The sequence below is a fragment of the Engraulis encrasicolus genome, chromosome 4 (genome assembly GCF_034702125.1).
Source record: "Engraulis encrasicolus isolate BLACKSEA-1 chromosome 4, IST_EnEncr_1.0, whole genome shotgun sequence".
Taxonomy (NCBI): Eukaryota; Metazoa; Chordata; class Actinopteri; order Clupeiformes; family Engraulidae; genus Engraulis; species Engraulis encrasicolus.
The window spans coordinates 25591217-25611216 of NC_085860.1; the positions used below are offsets into that span (position 1 = coordinate 25591217).

The window sequence follows — 20000 nt, forward strand, 5'->3', positions numbered from 1 at the left end:
TATGCTGGAAAAAACAGACCAAGAGGCCATATAAAGTGGGGTATCAGTAAAGGATTACAGCAAAAAACCTTAAATAATGTCTAGCGTATAATGAAAGACAGGGCAACTTGACTTCCAATACCTGGTACAGTCAATGGAAATGCTTAGGAAAATTCCAAGAAAAACATTCTTGTCAGATACTTGGCTGCGCAATCTGGCGTTTGAGATCCATTGGGAAGCTCCAGACGCATTTTTGTTGTTGACTTTCACTTCTTAATTCTGCAAAGGTTTCTTCTACGCACACAGAGCATTTTTCAATTACCCCAGCAGGCATAACGTATTGTACGTATTACCGCATTTGGGCAAAAAAACAAAGGCTGTGTCAAGAAAAGCAGGCAAACCTAATTTAAGAGGGCCTCCTGTTACTTTCCAATGATCTACTTAAAAGGGATTGCAAAACCACCTGCACCCCACTCACCTCTACCTTGGAACCATTCACAAGCACTGTAAAGGTTTATAGTGCAGCAGGTCTTAAGACCAGCTCAACGTTTCAGAGGAAAAAGTCAGTCAGTCTAGAGAGGATGAAATTCCCCTTCATCATCTTCCTTGTAACCACTTACTCAAGAACATATGCATGACAGCCTACGCAAATACTGGAAATGACGGTAGAAACAATGTGAGGAAAGGATGTGAAATGCAGGAACCTGTACAGTAAATTGTTCAGTGGTAATTCAACACTATGGGTGTTAAAATTGTCTCTGCACATTGAATTAACATTGAAAAACCCACTGTGTGACCATCATGTGTCTGTAGCACAGCAGGAGACCAGCCCAATTTTTGAGCGGGGAAAAACTTTGGATTGAGTCAAGTCAGTGTGGGGAGGATGCTATTCCCCTGCATTGTCCATGTAACTACTTTCTCTGGATGCCAGTCCTCGCAAAAACTGAATGTGGCCTTAAAGACAACACACAAGAAGAGGAGACATGATATGAAGGATGGAAACTTGGCCAGGTCAGGTTTACTGCTCAGCAGGTCTTAGACCAGCTCAATGTCAGAGAGGATGAAATTCCCCTTCATGTTCCTTGAAACTACCTACTCTTTTTTGTATTTTAGACCTCATTAGTGACAGGACAGTTTGAGAGAAAGACAGGAAACATTTTGGGAGAGAGAGATGGGGAAGGGTCGACAAAGAACCCGGGCCGGAATCGAACCCGGGTTGGCCACGTACAGTAATAGACGAGTGCCCTAGCGTTAAGCCACGGTAGGGCCGCAACTACTGACCCAAGATCCTGTGCGTGTCAGCCTCTGCAAATAATGGGAAATGGCCTTAGAAACAACACAACAAGAGGTAATGTGAAGCACAGCATGGGAAGTTGGCCAACATGTGTGAAAATCCCATTGCACAAATCACTAATGAAGAAGTTTCCAGCTCTGCGTAACTCATTCTACAGGAGACAGGCACACGGCTAAGCTGCAGAAACACTTGATACCAACTCATCCAGGAAAAAAATATCCAGACAAAAAATAAATAGATAAATGCCTGCTTGATATTATGTTAAATGTTATATTGCAGCACCGTTCAAGAAAATGTGCTTCGAATATTCACACAGTGCATCAGCCTAGAGGAAATGTTGCATTCTAATCTCATCTAAAGTTTCCCCCATTCAATCATGCTAATTTATTTGTCAAACAATGCCATCCACTTGTGATGAAAGTTTGAAATGGTCCCTTATGCCTGCTATTTATAACAATGCAACCGCAAATAATAACAGACTCTTAAACTGTTCCTACGAGCATTATTTTCAGACCATTGACAGATTGAGACCAATTCGTCCCTTGAGTTCCCATTTGTGTAAACACACAACGATCCCAACAATGAGCGGAGCGGATATACAGTACACACAAGCAGCAAACTCCCAGAATTCAACTCTACCAACACTTGTCCCTCCTCAGGAGAGACGAGCGGGGGAGAGAGAGAGAGAGGGGCTCGGTCACCCAGACGACCCTCGCAAAAACTGCAGGAAACAACAGGAAACAGACACGGGCGGCCCAAGCGGTGAGCCCCTTTCCACCGTGCTCACGCGTAAGGATGTGCTTAGGAGACTAAAAATACACAGCGGAGCGGGAGTACGAGGCCACACGTGGGTTTCGGTGGTGGGCGCTGCGCAGCAAGCAGCCTTGCTGTAGGGCACTTAGGAGGATGCTTGCTCGCTTCAGTCAGTCAGTCGGATGGTTGGTTGGTTGGTTGAAGCAAGCACTGGGTGGGGACCACCCAGACACTAAAACCAGAACCAGACGAAAAAATGAAAAACCCAGAGGGGTTGACTAAGCACACCCCGGCCCAGTCCGATTGATGCTTTCACACCAACGAAAACAAACCATGCTAAGAGCATTTTTTGCGGATTGGTGCTGTGAGTGCGCCCGAAAAACAGAAATAAGCTTCGAGATTGGTGTGTCACCAACTGGTCTTGGTTTGAAAGGAAACCAGAACCAGAAAAAAGCCCAGAAAGGGGTTGACTATATGCACCACCATAGTTGGATTGATGCTTTCACACCAACAAAAACAAACCATACCGAGAGCTCTGTTTTTCAGCTCTGAGTTTCGCTGTGTGTTACCAACTGTTGTTGGCCTGAAAGCACCCTAAAAACAAGAACCAGAAAAAGACCCAGAGGGGTTTTGTAGTACATTCAGGGTTGCATGTGTCCCGACTTACCCGTGCGCCGGGTCCAGGGCGATGGCCCGAGGCTGGTCCAGGTCTTGCCAGAACAGCACCTTCCGCGACGTGCCGTCCAAGTTGGCCACCTCGATGCGGTTGGTCTCCGAGTCCGTCCAGTAGAGCTTGCGTCCCAGCCAATCGCACGCCAGGCCGTCGGGGGATTCCAGACCAGACACCACCACTTTCGTGCACGTGCCCAGAGCCGTTTCTTTCAGCGCTGAGAGACACGGGGAAGAAATACAGTACATCAGACATTACCGCAGAGCTTACACCAGCGTTAGCGTTAGCAAACCATTGATTTCGAGTAAAGTTCACCTGCATTCAATTAATCAAAGCTTATTATTGCTGAAAACAGAAACAGATTGTGGCTATTTAAAATTCAAAAGCAGAGATAAAAGGATAATAACATTTGCGTGTCTGCTGCTACTACAAAAATAATAATCATCAATTAAATAAGCCTGAGGGGGGCATCAAAAATTGAAATGACAGACGGTTTTAATATCTTGCTACCAGCCATGACTGGTAGCCAAAACTGACAGGACGGAACAAAACACTGAGATTGACGTAGGGTTCTCAAGAGCAAATACGTATCAGACTGTGGTCCACACACATGTAAGCTCAGTATATTTGTACAACAAACAGGTATTAGCATTGGGGCATCCCCTATATCGTTCCACATAAATTATAACCTCTCATACCAACTGGCATCTCTGAGTGGCTTTATATCATGGCGTGTTTATAAAAGGTAGAGTCAGTGTGTTTGTCAAACTCAGCCAGTGGCTAATGATCGCCATGTAATCGGTTCTGGTTGTATGCACAGAGGAAAAGCTCTCGTGTTACTGCTCCAGTCTCTGGCTCGGACTAAGACATAAACAATACCAGCCAATCAGCATGTGGCTCTTTGAGGAGCAGAGGAGAAGGGGGAGGGAGGAGAGTCATTTGATGGGCTGTTGAGCTCAAATAAAAACAACCTTTCAGCAGATTTGCTGATTGCATCTTAAACCAGTCAACTTCTTATGTCTCTCTCCCCTAACTGCAAATGTCTTAAGCAGACTGAGTGACACAAGAGCCGATTCCAAACTCGGAGATGTGTCTGGGAAGAGGCAACAAAACCTGCTTGTTTGCAGGAGATCCAAAATTTTGTTATGAGATACATAAACTACTGTATCAGATTATTATATACTAGTATCTCGTGCAGGAGATCCAAAATTTGTTATGAGCTACATAAACTACTGTATCAGACTATTATATACTAGTATATCATACTGTTAAATTATACTGTATATATATTGAATTACTAGCATAGCAATCAGGAAGCAATCATCACTATGTTGATCCACTGTCATCCAGGCTGTCAAACATGACTGACAACTATATGCTATAAAGTGTGACCATTGTTGTGGTTCTGTCAACAAACTGCTCATCCCTATGATGACTGACTGAGGAACTTGAGTGATGGAAAGCATAAAAGTAAATTTACTGTACATCCAAATACAGACGGGGGGACTAAAGCCATGGCATGACGCCTTGAGAGTTATTTGACTGACTGTAGCAGATTTGGGAAACCGTTCATCACTGTGATAGAAAGAATGAGGAACTTGAGAAACGGAAAACATATCATAAGTGTTCTTCAAATTATGGACAAAAGCACGGCATGAGGCCAGAGTTGCTGGATTGATTGTAGCAGCTTTGGAAAACCATTTGTCACCATGACAGACTGAGGAAACCTGATCTATGGAAAACATAAATGTGTTAAAGGGGTATGCTACTATTTTGTGGCTTAGTACAGTTAAAATCGTTGGCTGGAGTTTATAAAGGTGGTAAAGTGTCTTATTTTTCATGTTAAGCATTGTCTTGCTTTAAGACAAGTTAAAAGAGGGAGCATGTCGCTAAGCTAGTGAAAGTCAATGGATCCGTGTAGCATGCTACATGCTACACGGATCCATTGACTTTCACTAGCTTAGCGACATACTCCCTCTTTTAACTTGTTTTAAAGCAAGACAACAGCTTACATGAAAAATAAGACACTTTACCACCTTTATAAACCCTGGCCAACGATTTTGACTGTATTAAGCCCCAAAATAGTGGCATACCCCTTTAAAGTGTTCTTCAAGTTGAGGCCAAAGCCATAGCATGGGGCTCCTAGACTGATTGTAGCTTTGGATATATGTTCATCACCACAACAATATACAGATAGAACTTGAGAGAAATAAGCCTTTTTCACAGAGCATCAGACACCTTCGAGTCAATGCCTTTGAATCAGGAAAATCAACATCCGTGAAATGAGACTTAATTGATAAAAAGCTAATAGAGGCCGAAGCAAAGCCTGGTGTGAGGCCTTACAGTTGCTGGACTGGTTGTAGAAGGTCTGCTTGATGGCCTCCTCACTGACGTCTGTCCAGAAGATCAGGCCCTCGGAGTACAGGAAGTCCACGGCGGCCGCGTCCTCCAGGTCGCTAACGACGACCGAAGACTCTGCCCGAACGGCTTCTGCGTCCACCAGGCGCACATCTCGACGGTTGGCAAAGAGCAGCAGAGGAGAACCTGACAGGACAAGGACAAGAGAGGAAGAAAAAGAAGATGAACAATAAACCGATACTGGTCCTTACGGACACGTGCTCTGTGTTGTAGCCAAAAGAACTAGTTCTAGACAAAACAAGACAGCCATTCAACCTTCCCGACCGAAAGGAAAATAAACAGCTGGGAGCTTCAAAGCTTACACTTCTGTATTACAATTTTCAAACTTCTTGCATAGCATTATAAACAAATGACTTTTATGGAATAAACAGATGTCACTCACATTTAATTTAATGTATTTATTTATGTATGTAAAAAATCCAGACATCTGCTTGCGCGACATTTAGACAAACCACTTTATGAACCAGATGATTCTAATGACCAATCGCACAATTCATCAGAACTGCTAATTAGTGAAATCACCAGATTATTAGGTACGCCACCTGGCAGGGTTTTACTTTCTAAGACCAATATTGACATCACTGAGGTTAGATAAACACATTGTTCCCGTGCAGTTGAGAGCATGGCTTGTTCTTCCAGATTAGCTCATAAAGTTGGAGGCAAATCATCATTTATCTTGTCTTGAATGAGCATGAGCTCATGAGCGGCCTTACACAACCCATGCAAGAGGTGGACAAACCTGCTCGAGAAAGTAAAAGTCCTTCCATGACATATTTCCTTTTGCTTTTTGTCTTTGTGCTACAACTCACTCATTCATTATCTCATCTACCTAGGTTGATGGGTTGCACTGTTGCCAGATGGAAAATGCTGAATTATCGTACCAAATCCTCAAACTTATCGTTTTTGGGGGCTTTTTGGGAGGAAATTATCATACAAGACCCAAATTGTTCTTTCAAGGCATCTAAATGAACTGAATGACGACTCTGAAATGATCGTACTAATTTGTCGATTGTTGATTTTTCGATTGTGCTAATTTGGTTCAGCGGGTTCAAATGAATTTGGCTGAATGGTGAAGTGTGTGTAATGAAATGTGTGTGTGTACTCTACTTTACAAAAAACCCTTCTTTGCATCTGCACTTGAAGAGTTCAGATGCAAAACCCCCTAACTCCATTTCTGAAGAATGGCACTTCTATATTTTTAGAGAACCCCGTTGTTGGTTTGGTTTACATTCGTGTACTTGATAATACATATAAATAGTTATATTACATAAATAAAATAAAAAAATATGCAATTTTGATAGCTTTGTATTAAATAAAAATGAATTAAGATTATTTTCTGAAAAGGTACTTAGGGGGTTTTGCACCTGAACTCTTCACTTGTTGTTCTGTATATTTACCTGGAGACTTGTATCTAGTGATGTTGGTAATGATTATGTCCTTGTTTGTAAGTCGCTTTGGTGATAAAGAGTCTGCCAAATGCAATGTAATGTAAAGTAATGTAATGCCCTAATGTAATGTGTGGCACTTTTTTGACTCTTTGAACCCGTGAATCGAGATGTCCATCCGCCTCTGCTTACACTGCTGAAAATAACTGTGCTGAAAAGCTCGAGCTATGCGTCAGCAACCGAGGGGTGACGACAGGTAAGTCCGCACACACATGGGCACACTCAGCCATGCACACACGCACACACGCACCCGCGCACACACACACCCACACACACACACAGTACACACTATGCAGAGGGATACAGGAACTGATTCTGACAATGACTGTGAGCGAAGTAAGGGCTGTGGGTTGGGGTTCCTGTGCTTGTGGTTTACCAGCATGCCCGTTTGCTAAGCACCATGTCACCATCTAGTCGCGGCTTTTTAACCACAGCTGCTAGACGACGGTCAGAGGTGGGATGACTTCACGTCACCACGGCCTGTCCTGTTCCTGTGCTGTCTAGGCAAGGTGCCACCGGTGCCACAGAGAAGATGGCACAAGAGCCGTGCTCCTGATATTCCGCAGTGCACTCTCTCATTTTCCTGTTCTGCTCAACGTCTTTCAAACAAACGTTCAGTGAGTTAATTTCTCTGGAAAATACACCGGGCCAGCGAGGCTGGCAGGAGGAGTATGGCGCAAACTACTGTAATGCATCAGTCATGCAAATGCAAATGTCTCTGTCACAGAAAAGTCCAACTGGCCAACAACAACATCTTAGCTGAGCAGCATATGAGCAGTATTCATACATTATCACTACATGCTTATTACACATACTGTACATAGGCTGGTCACACTGCCAAGTAACTTTTATGTCCTTCTTAGCAATGTTTTAGTGTTTATTTTCAGCACATACGCTTCTTCCACAATGTTTATGTACCTGTACTATATTTAATGCTGTTCTATTTTTACCGAAAATGTAAATTGTGTTCTGAGCTTTGCCATTTTTTAACTCCATAAAGCCATAGACCTAGACTAGCTCTTTGTTGGCAATGGCAAATGAATGGTCTTAAACCTGCTTTCAGAGATATTTCAGTGATGTGCTTGGTAGACACATGAGACAACAACACAAAAAATGGCTTCCCAACATTCCTTGCACAGGACAACACTGAAACATATAGTGCGAAAGAGACACAGATCCCATGTTCAGCTTTTAACATCTTAGCACAGAGCCTGTGTTATAACCTTACAGTTACTTAGGATCTCGGTACTGTCATAGCAATGTTGTTATAGTGCAGTTCAGTATTTTCAGCACATAGTGAATAGGCCTGCCGGCGACCCCATCTGCAGTAAGAGGCTACGCATTGAATGGGATAAACTGAGGGGAAAGGTATGACCTTAATGTCACTAATGTCACTCAACTGTCTGGCGAGGCTTGATTGTGTTTACTTAATCGAATGTACTGTCTGTGGGCTGCTGAACAAATGACTCTCTGGGATAGTACAGACAATTTGAACCTTGAGCCAGACAGACTATGTAACCAAACACCCAATGCCACACAGAAAGGTCAGGAAACAATCAACTCCTTGAACTCCAAGAGGATATCGCATGCACGCACATTCAGTTATGATCATGCAAAAATGATGTACGTGTATCCTCTGTCAAGGTGAAGAACAAAGATTGCCTTAAGTTCTGATTCACACCAGTCCACTTGATTATATCTGGATAAATAATTTGACAAAGAATTGGGCATTTTGGTATACTGCTTCAGAAACAGCATAGAGGCACAGCACAAAATAATATAGCCAAGTGCAGAGAGACAGGCTCAGGGGGATGACAAGCGGACACACACCACAATGCTCATTATCTATTTTAAACTGTTAATGCAACAAGCAATTGAGCATTTTTCCAGACAGCACATAGACAGTTAGGACACTGCAGGGCTCAGAGAGGCAGGCTGTGGTGAGATGCTGCCCTAGTGGCTCCCGGCTGGTGCCTGTGTGGCAGGGGCCACTGGGGGTGACTTAGGGGGGGAGATTCTAACACCTCTCCCTCCAGAGGATGCCCGACCCGCAGGATTAAAAAGATGAACCCCCATCTCAACAGCTGCAACTCTTTATGAGATCACACAATGCTCTCTCTCTCTCTCTCTCTCTCCAATTTCTCTTAGTTACTCTCAAACTATCTGTCTCTCTCTCACTCCTCTCTCTACCTCACTCACTCACTCTGTCTCCCTCTAGATCTCTTTCTCTTCCCAAAGGAATTTGTATGCTGGACTGTCTCTCTCCATCTCTCTCTCTCTCTCTCTCTTCATCTATCTCTCTCTCTCATTCTTCCCCCCCCCCCCCCCCCCCCCCTCCTCCCCCCCCCCCCCCCCCCCCCCCCCACCCCCCCCCCCCCCCCCCCCCGCCCCCCTCCCCCCCCCCCCCCCCCCCCATGTCTCTCTCTCCCTCTCTCTATCTGGCTGACAGAGAGGCACAATCTCTCTTTCAGAGCGGCAACAGCAGCTTGCTTCCAAACAAGCGCGACTGCCTTCCTGACACGGCCCCTGGCTCTGGCTCTGGTCTGGCCCTGGCTGAAGCCACTGGCCTCTATGGGGGTGTCATTCCCATTCAATTGTGCCACCACCACTCAGGGCTTCAAGCTCCCAAAACACAACATGTGAAAATCAAATTAAAAACAATCCATTACCGTAGGAGGCGGTGTAATAATAAACAACACTTTGTATGACAGGGAAGAACCCATGACTAGCACGTAGTATGGCCTGGCCAACCCACTGCCCAGAATGTGGCAGGCAGACCCAGTGTTTTTGTTCCACAGGAGTTTGGTATAATCCAGGGAGGTTTTAGTTACAATTCTCACCAAGCAGGGTTGTGTGCTTAGGGAAGACATCACCTCTGAACAATTCATATATTTTTAAAAGTGTTTGTTTTAAGTGTGGCAAATGGTACAAATTGTATCAATTGATGTGGATTGCCTGTTGTCATATTCATAATTTTACCACTTGATCCATCTAATTTTAGGGTTCTATTTGAGCAACTTCGTCGAGATGAGAAGGTTTGACGTCCCAAACTAACTCCAAAGGGTTTTTCTGCTAAAAAAAAAAAAAGAGCCTCAAGTGACTGTACAGTACACATACAGCAGGCTGGTGGCAAAAGGAGCCTCAAAGGGACCTTGAAAGAAGCCTTGCATACCACACCAAAGCCCCACATAAAGACCTATCTAGCCTCACCTTGATCACCCACCGCTGCCATAAAAGAGACACTTTTACTGTGAGTGTTTTAAGGTCACCTGGCTGCACCATACCCTAGCTACCAAACCCAAACAGGAACGTCTCCATGAAAAACAGAACTTGTGTTTAGCTATTTATCCCATTATCCAATTTCATTCCTGTTTTCTACTACGATGCACAAAAGTAGTGCCCACACACACACACACAACATCTTTAGTTGAATGTATACTTAGACAACCTTTCAAACAAGCAACTTTATTATGGCTTGCCTTGTATTATACCTTCTAGCATTTGGGCTGTGAAATCGCAACGTCTGGGTAAACAAAAACAATGCATTGTGCACACCGAACCGCAAACACCCCAAACCCACAACACCCAGAGAGACATCACAAAAAATACAAGTAAAGTCTGAGTGTTTAACCATTCTATTCCTCCCTAAAAAATATAAAGATTTCAAGGCTCATCAAGTTCCTGTCATTTTAGCACACAACAAGAAAAAAAACCCACTCCAGTCCAGTCCAGTCCAGTGACCTTTGACCTGTGCTTTAGAGAAGGAGTGGTCTGCTTTCCTTCACCGTTGTGCTAAGCTAAATTCATGTGACTGACTTTTCAGCTCTTGCCAAACACCAGAGCAGAGATGGTTTTTCAGGCCCCTGCCCTGCGCTGAAAGGAGAGTTGTGGAGCACCTGGATCCTCCCCGCTCTGGCCTTTGTGGCGAGTAGAGTAGAGCAAGCGAGTAGAGCGAGCTGCAGCGAGCTGGAGCGAGCCGAGCGGAGCGGCACAAAAGAACAGCTGAGGAGTCTGAGCTTGTCACCGGGATTAACAACCCCTCCTCGGGGAGCTCAGTCAGGGAGAAGGGAGGCAGGGGCTCGGCTGAGAGACAGGAGGGGAGGGGAGGGGAGGGGAGAGTGTCTCTCGGTGCATGTGCATGTTTATGTATGTTTATTTGTATGTGTGTGTGAGGGAGAGAGCGAGAGTGACAGAATGGGTAAGGTAATGTGATAAAGAAAAGGTAATGTTAAAGAAAAGGTAATATGCGTTTGAGAGAGAGAGAGAGAGACAGAGAGAGAGAGAGAGAGAGAGAGAGAGAGAGAGAGAGAGAGAGAGAGAGAGAGAGAGAGAGAGAGAGAGATTGTGTGAGAGGAGGAGGGGAGGGGGGTTGCCTTGCCAATATGATAAATGTCCAGACTGACAGGCAAAAGGTCCCATAAACACTCACTCACTACCTCAAAATGTCTAGTTCTGCCTCTTTCACTCGGTCTTTGTCCACCTCTTTCTCCCCTTTTGTGACCGATGGATGCCTGTGTCATTCTGAGTCTGACTGGGGGAGTTTTCTTTTCTGTGAATGCGAGGCGTCTGCTAAACAGCTTGGGCACTGAAGTGTGAATGAGGATTCCAAAGGTGGAAGAAGAAAAGCTTGGATATGCATATTCCAGAGCAGCTTGCAGAAAAGAAAAAAACTACATTTATACTGAAATTATATTTGCTATCTCTGTAAAGAGATACAAATATAAATATGCACAAACAAGCTGTTTGTGCTTCATCATGAAGTGTTCTAGATAAACACTGATGATATTCTGATTTTGACAATTTACAGCCAAACCTACGAAACACACCAAGATGATTGCAGTCAGAGTATTTGAATTAAAGTTCACAAGGGATATTGTGCAAATAAAGTGGGGAAAGTGTGATAAACCAAAGTACTACGGCATGGCTTTCGATGGAGCAATCTGTTCAATCAGTAAATTCTTCTCATTAACACTATTGCTATTACTATTTTATACTACACATTACTATTTAGCCTAGAAGGTATTACTATTTTAAGAAAGCTTGATATATTGCTGTCTGCTGGCCTTGAGACATCTAGGAGTGAAATGCAGTTCTACACTTTGAAGACAGAATGTAGCACAGCGTCAACACTGTCTCAGTCATGGTGTGAAGTGTGCCCTCCATTCCATCACCAGGTCGAAAAATTCCTTTGTGAAGATGGGAAAGTTTCTGTCCAAAAGTGACAGTGCCATGCTTGCAAACTTGGTGTTCCGCTCTACATAAATGTGCACCACTATGGAGTATAAATGCAATGCAGCCCTCAACCTCAAAGTCCGCTTCTCGTCCACATTTTCACCATAATCTTACCAATTAAACACAACTACGTTCACTTGCGTTAAAACCACCCCATGAATTGGATAATGCTCGCTGCACCTAGTACTCTGGAAGCGGTGAACTTTGAATCCCACCCACCACCCAGTAAATGTAAAACCAGGCAGTAAATCTAGCCTAGCTTATGATTTCTAAACTACACTGGTCTTTAGTTTACCCACAAATGAAGAACTGCACTAATCCGTGAAATGCATGAAGCCAATCTTTTTGAACAGACAAAATAAAATAGCCTAGGGCCACTAAACTTACAAGTGGGCATGTTCTCTTTTCAGATAGGCTATGCCATGGAACAACTTTGTTTTCTGTACTATATTAGGCTATCACCAGCAGTATCATGCATTTGTTTGTGATACAAGTAGTCTCTGTAATTCAGAACCGTATTTCAATGAGAAAACATCGCAATATCCTGCTATCCAGCTGCCAGCTACAGAAAATCTAGTCGATACTTCAGGCAATAACTTTTCAAGACGCTATGCAATCGCAGGCTGTCGGGTTTTCGCTAGCACTATTTATTTTGATTCGGGCTCGTGGAATGTTTACCCCTTTTGTTTAATATATAATCGGGACCATAAACCATCTTCTTCATTGTAATTAGATATATCACACTAAGCATTGCCCTTATCGTACCGATTAAGAAAGAACACATTTTAAAAGGGAGCTTTCCTGACACGCGACACTCAATCCGAACTCCAGTGCACGAAGGCCTGCTGAAGACATTCCGAATGGATACTTACAACTTGCTTTAACTTAGCCTGCATTACAAAAGTATCTTGTTGCGGGGTGAATGTTTCTCAGAAAGAAAAACAACGAAACAAAAAATCCTGTATGGTTATAAATACGTAATAGTAGCATATCGGAACAAGTGAACTCCCGCGGCAAACAGTAGGGTCCCAATAGATACACACAGGCTACTTGAAGAAAAGGGACATAACACATGTAGGCTACTCTTCCAAGAGGGAAAACTTATCCGAAACTAAGGACTCGTACAAATCACGGCAGCAGCGTATATTTAAAAAAAATACTTGCAACACGTCTACATTATATAAACAACTCTCTGCGTTGCTCGATAGTGCTTCTTTGAACATTTTGTGAACTCGCGTTTAAGTGGAGACTTGTAACTTCGACCATAATCTGAACAAAAAACTATTTCACTTACCATGGACCGCGATCAGGCTACTGTAAAGCAGTAATTTCAATAGCAAAACCTCCATTGCAAGCACCCCCGGCTTTAATTCCATAAGCCCAACTCCATTCTTCGAGTTATTCGGCCAAAAGTAAAGTTTAAATCCGAACCGGAGACTCAATCCACACTTTTGTTCACGCAGCTATTCTGATAGCGAAGAGGCACAGAGGGGAATGACAGCGGAAACTGGCTGACGTCACCACATAGGTTTGCATGGACCAGCACTTCACCTTTTGCCTTCACCGTTCATATTCCTAATGTGCCATACTTAAGATCTTTTAAATTATTGGGTCGTTATCGTCGATATACCCTACTACGGTTTATTCCAAATTCCCTTAGATAGGCCTATCCATAAATAAAGTTAACTTTAACATAGTGATAATGTAACTTTCCTGTATTGGGCGGTGCTCCAGCTCTCAGCGAGCCATCAGTAGGCTACTGCACCTGTGTGTTATGTGTCAGGCTGTCTTGGGCAGAGTGACAGCCACCCTTGAGTAATATGCAGTGCAGTCCAGCATTACTAAACATTATACTGATGTGCACCGGGAAGAAAAATCATTAGCATAAAATAAAACAGTAATATAGCCTAATGTTGTGTAACGTGTTTTTTGTGTTGTTTTTTTTTGTTTTTTAAATGACTGAAAGCCAGGACCTACATGTGTAGTAGCCTAGGCATGTGTAGTTAGTAGAAAACAAAACAGAAAATTATGATGGGCCACTCTAGGTTCTTTTTTGAGTGATAAAAAATTACACTGACGCGACGGTAGCCTAGGCTACTCAGGGTATCACCTCGGTCATGGAGGCAGATTGGGAATCAAGCCAGTAACCTTTGGGCTACAAGCTTGACACCCTAACCGCTTACCCATCACTGGTGTGCCAAACTGGGCCTCTGACCACTACATCAAAGAGCCAGGCATGTTGGCTTTGATGTGAGAATTTTCACAGAACCTGCCGTACTGCTCCCTTTTGGGTGCCATTGGGGGCTGCCCTCTTGCACAGGTGAGGCATAAATACAATTTCGTTGTGTGCAGTGTGCAGTGCTCACTTGTGTGCTGTGGAGTGCTGTGGGAATTGGAGTGGAGTTTCCCAGTTGGACTTTCATCTTACTTCTCCCATCCAGGATGCCCAACAATCCATGCTGGGGTCTCTCACACTAGGGTTTGTCTATCTATCCTAGCGTTCCTGGTATGCTGGGTGCAACTCTGATGGCCTAATGGTTAGCCACCCCCCTTCTGATACCACTTGTAACAAAGGGGAGTAGAGTTGAAGAGCCGCGTGTTGAACCTCAGCTTTCTGTGGTGTTAAAACGTTGGCATGACGGTCAGAGTGCACCCAGGATGCTCATCACCAGGGCCACTGACAGGCCTGACCGGGCCCAGGGCAAAATCATCTGAAAGGGTCCCCCTCTCAATACCAATGCAGTGTTTCTCAACCATTTTTTTAGGCGAGACACCCTTTCAATTCATGAAAAATTTCAAGGCGCCCCAAACCAACAAGCCGTAACATTTCATCACATTCAATACCACACAAGTTTAGAACAGTAACACATTTGGAGACGTCACACAACCTACGTTTGAAGTTGCAGCTTACTGGGACGACCTAAATTTACTTTTTTGTGCATAAATGGCAGATGAAAGATTCCACTGACTAAACATTAATCTATTATTTATTTATTTATTTATAATGTATTAATTAATTTATTAATTTAGACAAATATGTATTATATTACATACTTCATTTATCAGCCACGTTCCCGCGGCACCCCTGAGGGGGGCCTGCGGCACCCCAGTTGAGAAACACTGGTCCAATGTAATGGGAGCCAATTAGAGACTGGCAGAGCAGCCATATTGCTGTGCTCACAAAGTAGTCAAATCAACTCAAGTGTACTTTATTGCCAAAGTGTACTTTATCGTCGACACTCTATGTAACATAGCAGTCCAGTGCCCAGCCGTTAGAGCCACGGCAGGGCACTGGACTGCTATGCAGCGACCGAGTTTGATTCCTGGCTCAGGTCATTTCCTGATCCTTCCCCATCTCTCTCTCCCAGCTATTTCCTGTCTGTTCGCCACTGTCCTATCAAATAATATAAAGGCACAAAAGCCATGCTTGCAAACCATTTAGTGTAAATTCAATAGCACTGAAGAGATTTCTGTTTTAGAGAATGGGTTCACAAATATCTTTGTATGTCTATACTGTTTGTTGGTTGCACAAAATTCATCCTTGGGGGAAACTGGACAAATGTGCTAACATTTAATTGAGCATCTGGTATGAGCTGCCAATACCAGTATATAAATTTAAATTGGAGATCATTCATCAAAATGTCTGCATCTGTTAGTCTCATCTCTCTCTCTCTTTCTGTCACACACACACACATGCACACACAACCTTCAAAAATAACAAAGTATCTTTGTCTTTGTCTCCCCCATACTCTCTCTCACACACACCAATTCTAATTACTGCCCGACCACTAAAAACATATTTCTATCCCTGCTTTTCTCTCTTGCTCCTTGTGCTAATCTGTGCTGTTATCCAGGCCCTTGGCATGTCCGTCAGTTCACCAAATAAATAGAGAGATTTTGGTGTCCGTGGTGTGTGTGTGTGTGTCCGTGGTGTGTGTGTGTGTGTGTGTGTGTGTGTGTGTGTGTGTGTGTGTGTGTGTGTGTGTGTGTGTGTGTGTGTGTGTGTGTGTGTGTGTGTGTGTGTGTGTGTGCACTCGCGTGCGCTAGGCTCACTTGCTGCAACCATGTGTCTGGCTAAGTGCTTATATGGATGTGCTGTGAATGCTGCGCAACGCAAAACAGGTCATATAAGGCCTGCAAAGGACAAAACATTTGACCAGATAGTATGATAGATATGATGCCAAGCCACCTGATGGGGGCTCTCATATACTGATTTGGGAGACCTAATATCCCCATACGGATTCAGAAGGATACTGAAGGACACAGAAGGACACTGGTGTCCAGTGATTCTTTTGATTGGCAGAATTTCAGTCATCCTAACGTGAAAAGACAAAACCCCTGTCAAATGTCTTTCAAAGTACAGTTTCTGTTTAACCCTATGATACACGAGTCATATCTAAGGCTTGTTACAGCCATGGTGGGAGGATGGACTTTGCGATTGTAATTTGTTACCACTACACCATGTCATGTCAGTAATGCCATCCTAATGTTTTTTTAAGTGAACAGCAAAGTATTTCAGAGGAAGAATGCAGTGCAACCAAGAGGCAACAAGATTGACCTATCTCTTCAAGTGTGCCCAATGCGTTCACGTCTCTACCTGACAGGCTACGTTCCCCGCCTCACACCCCAGATGTGCATCACTGTCATCCTCACCTGTGGGGATCTGGCTGGGGCTTCACATATGACTATGATGGATGGATGGAGGCTGTTTGAAGTCTGGCCAGTACACTAACGCTGTGTAAATAGCCTGTCCATCACCCTGCTCTGTTTGGTGAGTCAGGTTGATTCAATTGCCCGATGAATGCTGCAGTTCTGACGTCTCCCAGTCACTCACTGCTTGCATCAAATATATTCACCAAACGGGTTAGTGCATGTGTGTATAATAAATATATAATGAATATATGATAAACATAATAAATGCATACTATTATATGCACTAAAAGTATGAGATACTGGATGGCAAAAAACATATCAACTATATTGGGTTCACAGTGATTCTCAAACTGTGGGCCAGGGCCCTGAAGGTATACCAAGTGGGCCTTGAAAGCATTTTCTAAACATCTAAATAATATTTGTGTGTGAGTTGCTGTTGACTATTTAGTTGAGCTGTATAGTCTATTGGGCAAGAGGTGGACCACAAACATTTATAAAAAAAATGTAAAGTGAGCCCCAAGTTGGGAAAGGTTGGGAACCCCTGGGCTATCATACTGTGAACATAATTCCCATTTAAAAGTAGGAAAATATGATCAGTGTGTGACGTTGGCCCTCACTGTCACATTTTACAGATAGTAAACTATAACCAGTGTTTTTGCATCCATGCTGTAAACCAAACCTGTATTAGGCCATGTACATTTTATATTGCTTGACTGCCCATTATGCTCAGACTCTGCCTATAGAATTAAAACATCGAAACATTGCGGATCCATAAAGTTTCAGCGTGCAAGAAATGAAAAACTTTCAGAATTTAGCGCAACAACGTCAATATTCTATGACTCATAAAATGCACTTTGAATATGCTAGTTTTGAATCATTGTTTTTAACCCCCCATTTATTTTATGAAATCACATGAAAGGAAATATGTAGAATAAGGAGGGGAAATTTATGTAGCAGTGTTTCAGGAGGCTGGAGACACTGAGGATTAGGCTGGGAAAGTATACTGGCAAAGAGGTAAACTCCTTGCCTTGGGTCGAGCGTTTAAGGTTGTCCAACTGGCCCCAAGTCGACGTGGAAAAGTAGAAGCACATGTCCTGCTTTGGGTGCGTGTGAGGGAGAAAGGCAGGAAGTCATTCCCTGCGCAACAGAGAAAGAAAGTAACAGAGTGAAAAAAAATCTGTAATGAAAGTTGCCTTTATACAGTCACCTGCATGATACAGCCTACAGCCATTCCTTTGATCTAGTTCACCTCAACAAATAATACAACCAAAAAATCCATCATTTTGCTGAACCCTTTTGGTTATTGCTTTTGATAATAAATTCTTGGACCTCAGTGTGAGGAGTAAGCCTTCTCAGACAGTAATACAGTCCATCTGGGGCTCACCCTATCCAAACAAGGCTGAAAGCAGGCACCATGTCCACCAGCTTACCCCGCTTATTGCTTAAACCTTCTGCTACTAAACTTCTCTCCAGCACTTCATAACATTGATAGCCAGGTTGCATGTCCTGGAAAATAAAAAATACCCTTTTTGGCAAACACATCCACCATTTTGATGCACGGGCCCTCTGGCCAGAGAAGTTGAAATATGCATCAAGGCTGCAAAAATCAAGCATTGAGAATGACAATCCTAAAGCAAATGGAAATAATACTATTGAGAAAAAAATAGAAAGAAAAATCATTAGCCAACTCCTTTTTGGGTAAGGTGAATTGGGTAAGTTTGTAGTAGTTGGTAGGAAGAAACTCAGGATCCCATTAAGCAACCCCTTGATTAAAATACAAAAAGTGGTGACTATGGCAGCAATCCTATAAAAGAAAAAATACAATTTAAATTCAATTTCAACACGAAAAATATTGGCACATATAATGCAATGTAAAATGTAAAGTCTTTCGGTGTTAAAAAAACATGAGGTGTTGTAAAATAGTATATTTTCAAAGAAAACACACACATTGAAATGAACCTTTAAACCGTTTCCTAGCATTCCACCCCTAATGGAAGCCATGTTGCTCCATCTCTCTTTTGTTTTTCCTGAAAACAAACAAAAAAAACCCTCCCCTGTTGTGTGTGTGTGTGTGTGCATGTGTGTGTGTTGTAAAGGTGTTTGGATCACCCCCACCCCAAGGCCTCCCTCATTATTTTCCACTGTGCCAATTACGTTAGCAGACCTCCAACCTCCTCTCTCTCCCCCCCTTAAAAAGCAGACACTACATGTGCATCACCCGCTGCCCCGCTGCCAGGCGAGGGAGCAATTACGGCCCTACAGATGCAGGCTTGTTTATGTATACTGTCTTGTTTACACCAAAAGCCTGATTGATACGCCTCTCTAATAAAACACTTTGAGTCCGCAGGAAACGTGGTATATTGCAGCTTATTGGTTGGTTACAAAAGGGAAGGGAAGGGGGTGTTGGTGGGAGGTGGTGGGGGTAGGATAGGGTAGGGGGGTAATGACTGATTCATGCCATAAGCCTTTGAATTTCTTATTCACAGTCATGGATCGCAATCAAAGAAAACATCTGGAAGACTTATTTGTCTCCATAAATAAAAAAATAAAAAGAAATATCTGCCATTTTTTGTCTTTATTATTTACTTGTAAAGTACATTTCATATGCAGAAGTGCATTTAGTTTAAGACTTGAAAGACTTGGCACATAACAGGCTACCACACCTGTATCTCTGTATGTTCTCCCTCTCTCTCTCCCGCTCATAAAGGTTTCCCCAAAAAAACAACCAGAAGTTTTATCTGGGAAAAGCAAACGTTTTTCAACTCTCTGGCGTTCTAAGAAATGTGGTTCATAATGGCTACGCGATTCCCTTAGCTTAATGACAATGTGCTTCGGCTCCACAGTGAGTTATATTTTGGCATCCAATCTTGAATCCTTTAAGGAGTGGAATGGTAAACAACAAACAAACAGGAAAAAAACAATAACATGGCAATGACCATGGCAATGGCCAATGAGTCAAAAGGCATCCATTATCTAGGTTTTCCTTGAGTAGTCAACTGTGTCCTATACTACAAAGCTGGTTCAGGAGTAAATAAGGTCAAGTTAAGAGGTAAATCAACTAATAGAAGAGTCCTCATTCTTCTATTAGATGATTTACCTCTTAACTTCACCTGGTTTACTCCTGAACCAGCTTTGTAGTAGTATAGGCCGCTGAATAACACATTTGGAAAAACAAAAACAAACCAACAACCAAAATTAGACAACAAAGAGAAAGACAAAAATAGTGCAAGATGAAATGATCTGCAGTGAAATGAAAAACACAGAAACAATTGGACCTTAATTGATGCGTAAAAAACAAAAACAAAATCTTTACATATTGCACGACGCAACTCAAACCTCATCCAATGACATTCAATCAAGAAAATATATATCAGATCAATACTAAGGCTTTAGTCCGATGTGCCATGAGTAGAAAGTGGAAGCATCCTCTGCATAGAAAAACAATGCGCATTGTAAAAAAATAAATCATACATCATGTCAGTCATCATACGTTGGCCCCCACAGTCCTGTTTAAATACCTCCGAAGGCTGAAATTATTACAATAATACTTCCGTTT

At 43.0% G+C, this 20000-nt stretch overlaps 2 protein-coding genes across 4 annotated transcripts in view; both read right to left on the reverse strand.

Annotated features, from left to right (window-relative positions):
- The window catches only part of lrp5 (low density lipoprotein receptor-related protein 5), a 90967-nt gene extending 77687 nt beyond the window's left edge, over positions 1-13280 (reverse strand). For both annotated transcript variants that reach the window (XM_063196972.1, XM_063196971.1), the window contains exons 1-3: positions 13086-13280; positions 5040-5240; positions 2694-2913 (exon numbers count right to left, since the gene is read on the reverse strand). In XM_063196972.1, the coding sequence (XP_063053042.1) occupies positions 2694-2913; positions 5040-5240; positions 13086-13167 (503 nt within the window). In that variant the 5' untranslated portion in view covers positions 13168-13280. The remainder of the gene's footprint in view (positions 1-2693; positions 2914-5039; positions 5241-13085) is intronic.
- Positions 13281-19004: 5724 nt separating this feature from the next.
- The window catches only part of wu:fa25f02 (mucin-2), a 17676-nt gene continuing 16680 nt past the window's right edge, over positions 19005-20000 (reverse strand). For both annotated transcript variants that reach the window (XM_063196974.1, XM_063196973.1), the window contains exon 4: positions 19005-20000. This exon is cut by the window's right edge. The gene's annotated coding sequence lies outside the window, so the exon portion shown is untranslated.